This window comes from Apaloderma vittatum, unplaced genomic scaffold (assembly GCF_000703405.1).
Source record: "Apaloderma vittatum isolate BGI_N311 unplaced genomic scaffold, ASM70340v1 scaffold19856, whole genome shotgun sequence".
In the NCBI taxonomy this organism is placed as follows: Eukaryota; Metazoa; Chordata; class Aves; order Trogoniformes; family Trogonidae; genus Apaloderma; species Apaloderma vittatum.
In genome coordinates, this window is record NW_009721468.1 from 342 (window position 1) to 6,554 (window position 6,213).

A 6,213-nucleotide genomic window follows, 5' to 3' on the forward strand; every position below is an offset into this window, starting at 1 on the left:
TCCACGCTGCAAAAGAAAAGCAAACAGTTTAATATATTCCACTAAAAGAGTGGGAAACGGAGAATAAACATTTTTTTGCACTGTTAGAGACTGACAGAGTTCTAGTTGTAGTGTCTGACTTATACATTGGTTTTTCATCTGTATGAGAACATGGAGATTGTCAAATGTCAGCATCCACCAGCTCCACTCTCTTCAGGGGAGAACACCTGCAGCCTACAATCACAGCTTCTCCCGCTCTGAAGAAACCGGACTCTCACTCGCTTTAAGAACAAACACAGCAGCAGAGAGCACAAGTTTTAGAATTATTTTTGCCACCCAAATTCCAAAGTGCAGAGTAGAAAAAAAAAGCCAAGGTGAGCCATTACGATCTCTGTGAGAAATGAGAATGGTATTCATTATTTTCCCAACAAAAATACTTTATAACTTACCTCAGCATTAGAAAATTTATACTAGAAGTCAAGAATGTAATTTTCTTTCCAATTATAATACTATAATAATATTTTTTATAATACTCTAATTTTATTTCTAATTACAATACTCTACCCATATACATGTAGGAAAACCAATTTCCTCTACTAACATGATTACACGGTCGGGGTCCTTACCATTTAACAAAGCTACATAGGTACCTTCTCATTTCAAACTCACATCTCACAGGTTCTTGAAATTGTGTGCCTTCTCCCTTTCTAAGCATTCGTGTTTACAGACGAGAAACGTTACAGAACAAAAGCAGGTTTTCCCCTCCTTTCATGTACCATGTCATATTTGCAAATATTGCAGAAAATAGTTGTATTTTAAAAATAGTTGTATTTAAAAAAAATGTTTCCAGCACTGAAATAAAAGAGTTAACTTACTAATAAATAACTTATAAATATTTTAGACTTCAATCACGTGGTAATAGCCTTTGCTGGTCTAAGAGCAGATTCCTGTACTCCTGTCCAGCAATTCGAAATACACATTAAACGGCTGTTACAAAAGGAGTAGTGACAGTGGTTAACGCAGGCGATGACTATTGTTAGTGATGCGCATGTCTGTTTTAAGCCCGTATCTCTCCACTCAGCGATACCACAAGCTACTTCTGTATGAAGAATTTGCAGCTTGGGTACTGCGCATCAAAGTCACAGAAGCTGGGAGAGCACCCTGACCAAGAATTATAATGTAATACCAGACCTTAAACTTTCAAGAAGGTGTAGAAATAAGCTAAATGCCAGGTAAATACAGATAATATACACCAGTAAGTGAAACTTACTTGAATGTACTCAATCTCTTCATCTGACACAAGTTTCCTTCTGTATTTCTGAGGTAAGGTTCTTGCTAATTCGGAAGTGTCTGGTGTACCTGGTACTCTATTAAGAGGTGAAATATTTTGAAAGGCCAGCGATCTGCCTCCTACAGACTCCTGTGCTTTCGAAGCATGGAGAGATGGCACACTTGCTTGTAGAGATTCCTGTACTGAAACCCAGATTGTAAAACCATTTATAGGATATAAAAAGACTGTAAAATTAATCAATGAGCAGACAATAAAGAGTCACTAGTTACTGACAGTTTTCTCCACTATTGCAAGCACATAAAAGAATTAAGACAGTAAGTCTCACAACTTGTTTTTAATGTTGTTAAATACACCAAGAGCATAAGGAAAAAAGTCTGGCAATGAAAGAAAGTATATCCAAGTGGCAGAATTACTGATGTGGAAACTGAGGATAAAACAGCATATATGCTAAAAAAGTCTTTTTCACTGGGAAGCTGTACGTCCAAAAAAAGCATACAGTATCAGAAATGTATGTGTGGAGACAATGATGTAGGAAGATAACTAACAAAAATCGCTAAGATCCACTGAGATGTTATTTTCTGTTCACTGCGACTGTACAGACAGACAAGAGGAGCAGAGGCTTACAGAAAGACAAAGTTCACAATTATGACACAGCCACAACGTGCAATGCAGTGTTGTACCCATTTTCAATTTAACAAAATGGCATCACACTAATTTTTGTGAATGATTTGCAGAATGACCACCAAGTAACAGGCATCAGCAATGCATGTTAATGAAATTTAGAGACCAAGGAGTGCATGAAGCACTTCACAGGAGCTACACTTAAGGAATTCACATTAGAGAAGTTGCTTTGAGTCTGAGGAACTTAAACACCAGTTCTGGACTACGAAGTAACACGATACCTAACAGTAAAAAAGCAGATCTTTGCTTTTATGTCCAAAAGTCCAAACAGAACTACTCATATATGTAAAAGTGTGCAAGTGTAAAGGCCTGATCTGCTCTTTTAGAAATTGGTAGAAAGATTCCCACAGATCTCAATGAACTTTTCACTGAATCCTAAGCACCTTCAATACTAAACCAGCAGCTTACATACTATCTTTCATTTTTAATTCTTCTGAATAAGACTTGTTGCATAATCTGCTTTGTCTGTCATCTGCTAAATACTGGAACCGTATATAGTTAAATTTTGGACTTCAAGGATGTGGCCACTAAGTGTAGAAACAGCATACTGGTTTGTCAGGGACTAAGCAAATGTCCCAAACAGTCTAGGTTTTCTTGGAACCTAAACAACTCAGAGCTGCCGGCCTGGTGCCTGCCTGTGTTTGTGTGGATATGACTCAGTGCTCTGCCGAGCCCCCTGCCCCAGCCCTGCACTGCTGGAGCTGTGGGGGTGGATAGGGCTTGGAGGCTGTGGCTCCTCAGAAGCCCCCGCCATCCCCCAAACCGGTTCCCGGTCTGTGGGAGGAACTTGACTGTATAAAAGGCACTCACACCGGGCAGTTGCGCACTTTTTTCACCCACCACTCAGAGACGGCTGTGTGTGCCGTGGTCGTCGCTGGATCCAAGGGTGGTGGTCTTTCCTTTTCCTATCACTTTCCTTCTTTCTTGCTTTAATAGGAAGCTATCTATGGCAAGGCCAGTTTCTTTTGCTTACTAGTAACTAGTTGTTGTGAAGTGTGTTGATTGTGCTGAGTGGGCAATTGAAACATGTCGTTGTCAACTGACTGATAAATAAAATAAAATTGCTGTTCCAATCTTTAGTGTAAATCACCTTAATCCTGGCCTGGGAATCAGTGAACCTGAATCACGTCCTGAACCTTGGGTCGTGACATGGTTTAGATTGGATATCAGGAAAAATTTCTTTACTGAGAGGGTTACCAGGCATTGGAATGGGTTGCCCATTGCAGTGGTGGAGTCACCATCTCTGGAGGCAAAGTACACATAGTGCTGAGGAATATGGTTTAGGACTTATCAGTGTCAGGTTAATGATTGGACTCAATGAACTTGAAGGTCTTTTCCAATCTAGGCAATTCTGTGTGTGTGATAGGAGAAGAGATGACAAAAGGACAGTGTTGTCAAAACCAGCACTCTAAACCTTAAGAGTTGTTCCACCATGGCTGATTTTACCATGGAAGTACACAATTACTCCATGTCCTGGTTTGAGCTAAACAGAATCAATTCTATTTAATGATTCTTACTTCCCAGCTCAGTCTCTTCTAAGAGGCTGCACTTTTCCTTCTCGTTTGGGCAGGGAGAGGGGGTTAGAGAGCATATGCCAGCGTTCAGCAGCCAGCCCAGCCTGAACCCTCCACACGGATGGAGGCAGGCAGGATGGAGTCTGACAGCAATGTATTTACTTCATAAGCACTCCAACTGCCCTCTGTGGGGCAGGTAAAAACACCAGATAGAGCAGAACACTTCCACTATTGTGGAAGTGACCCTGAAAAATCAAAAGACAAATGGAACACATAAACTGCTGGGACAGAGGAACCGTATGATTATAAAATAAGCAGCATCAAGACTGGATGAGTTAAAGAACGCACGGAGTTAAAATACCACAGCATTGCCTGCCTCTCTCCCTCCTGCTTCCAACAAGATCAAAGCAGAGGAGCCAGTTTCAGCCACAGTGAGTCTGAGTCAGAGGCAGGATCGGGACTTCAAAGACCTGCATCAATGTGATCAAACCACAACTGGTTAAAAAACAAAACAAAACGAAAAAAGCCACCACTAAGAGGCATATGTGGAAATTCTTACAAGACTGTATCTGAAAGTCCCAAGTTCAGGAACAATGGAAGGTCCCAAACAGAATGAGCAGGAAGACAGCCTGCCACAAGGAGCATATTCTGACCAGGGGGCAAAGTATTTTTGTTTCAAGAAATAACACACTTGATACATGAAAAAAAAAACCAAAACAGTTTTTCCAAGTTTGTTTCATAGATCACAAAAATATCTAAGAGATTTGCCAAGTTTTTTTCTCTATGTTTCAGTCTGAAGTGTAGTTGGTGTAGACGCAATAGATATTTAAAAACATCAGAAGTCAAGACTCAAAAGGACCAGACTTGAGACTGCTGCTGCTTTAGCTCAGATACTGTCTACATGTCTTCCTTCCCTGTTTGAGACCATCATGTTGTAGTAGTAATACTGTAAAAGAATTTGGCTGGCCTTTCAAGCACCCCCATCCCCAGAAGTTTACTCTTAATCTGCAGAGCTCTGGTTGGCTGCGGAGAAGCAACAGTCTCATACAGTGCTAGAGCAAGATGAAGTAGATTGCAATTTACTAATGAGATGACAGGACCTGATTAAGGCAGAAAAGTCTAATGTGTTTAAAAAATATAGTCACAAAAATCTTTTGATGCAGAAGTAATCAAGAGGGAAGATCCTTTAAGAAAGCAGTTCATTGGCACGAGAGGTGGTGCCTGTGGCTAAACTGTGCACAACATACAGAATTCTGACAGAAAGTTACAACAGAAAGTAGTTCCTGGAGAGTTCACAGGCAAGCCCTAAGTGGCACTGACATGCACTGTAGACACTTTGGAATGTAAATGGATAAACTAAAAAAGTTAAATCAAAAATGTGATAATGCTGTAGCAAATAATGTGTTATACTAGTGAAAATAACAGTGCTTCTTAAGACATCATCTACTTTAGTTTCAAATGCTTTGTTGACTCAAAAGGAATATTAAAACAATATATCAGTCAGACAACTTTGACGTTTAAATGTAACAGTATTTGGAATCCTCTAAGTATCAACATAGATAGAGGTATAAATTTTAATGTCAAGGAGTGCAATGAAATTAACTTTCTCTCTGTGTTAATTAGTAGCACAAGGAACTACTTCTTAAAATGTACAGTGGTATGGCTCCCCCAGCTATAATCAAGATTTTAAATACCACAGACATCACACAGTCCAGCTAAGAAAAGATGAGGAAAATGCAACATCATTTCTGTAATTATCATTGAACACCTAAAGCTGCATCAAACTAACCAGGCTACAATAATTTCAGGTAAAAATTAGCATTTAGAGAAACGGGACTTTATATGTAAGTAGAAAAACAACACTGGAAATCTTTGTTTATCTGCCTTACTAAAGAAATAAAGACATACATGTATGATGTGTATTCCCCACGGCTGCATAGAGTCTGAAAAGGAAGAGCTGTAAGAGTTGCCTTCCAACTAGAACAGCTATATTCTGGAAACTGCTCAAAATCAGTTAAGTTGCATGGTTGAAACAGAAAAATTGTGTGCTGGTTCTTACATAAAACAGTAAACGCAAGAAATGTGTCAGGAGTTGTAGCTATAGATGCAATACTTACTTTTAGGTCTTGGACTACTTTTTCTGTCTGGGAACTTAATTAACGGAGTATGCGGCTTGACTACCTAAAACAAGGTAAGGGACTCTGAGAAACAAGGAGCTTAAAAGATATTTCTAGGCACACATTACCCATTATTGTTATTATTGTTATTACCAATAGCAAACTGTTACACAGAGCGTATTAAACAGCAGCTTCTATACTGCTGGTTTCTGCAGCACCACTCTGATAAATGTACTACTTATTAGCATCCTATGTTCACCCACAGGAATTTCACCTTTAAAGGCATCCCTCCCCGCTAATGTCTCGAGCAGGAAAAAACGTTCTCTTCCCTTCCTCACGGCAATCCGTGGGTGTGTGGGTCTGTACAGACACAGCTCCCACGGTGCCCTAAATTCAAAGCCTGAGGCACATGGAATTGCGAGATGTGCTTTGCCTCTACGCACGTATCCAGCCGGCTGGAGGGGACTGTCAAGGACCATCAAGAAAAAGCTACAAAGCTCTGCAGTCGAAGCCCCACGTCTTCTTTTTGAAGGAAGTCTTTTTAGAAGACTCCACACCTCACCTTCACCTTGAAGAAGGGTGGCTTAGGAAGGAGCTGCCGGCGAGCGCCCTCCCGCCCTGAACAGCGCAC

The 6,213-nt window shown here is 40.3% G+C and overlaps 1 protein-coding gene across 1 annotated transcript; it reads right to left on the bottom strand.

Moving 5' to 3' along the window:
* Positions 1-1,249: 1,249 nt before the first annotated feature.
* On the bottom strand, positions 1,250-5,646 carry MRPS36 (mitochondrial ribosomal protein S36; the record flags this gene model as incomplete). Its single annotated transcript, XM_009871408.1, has 2 exons — positions 1,250-1,452; positions 5,583-5,646. Coding segments are annotated over 2 exons (267 nt in total), but the record flags the coding sequence as incomplete, so codon positions are not given.
* Between the last annotated feature and the right edge of the window lie 567 nt (positions 5,647-6,213).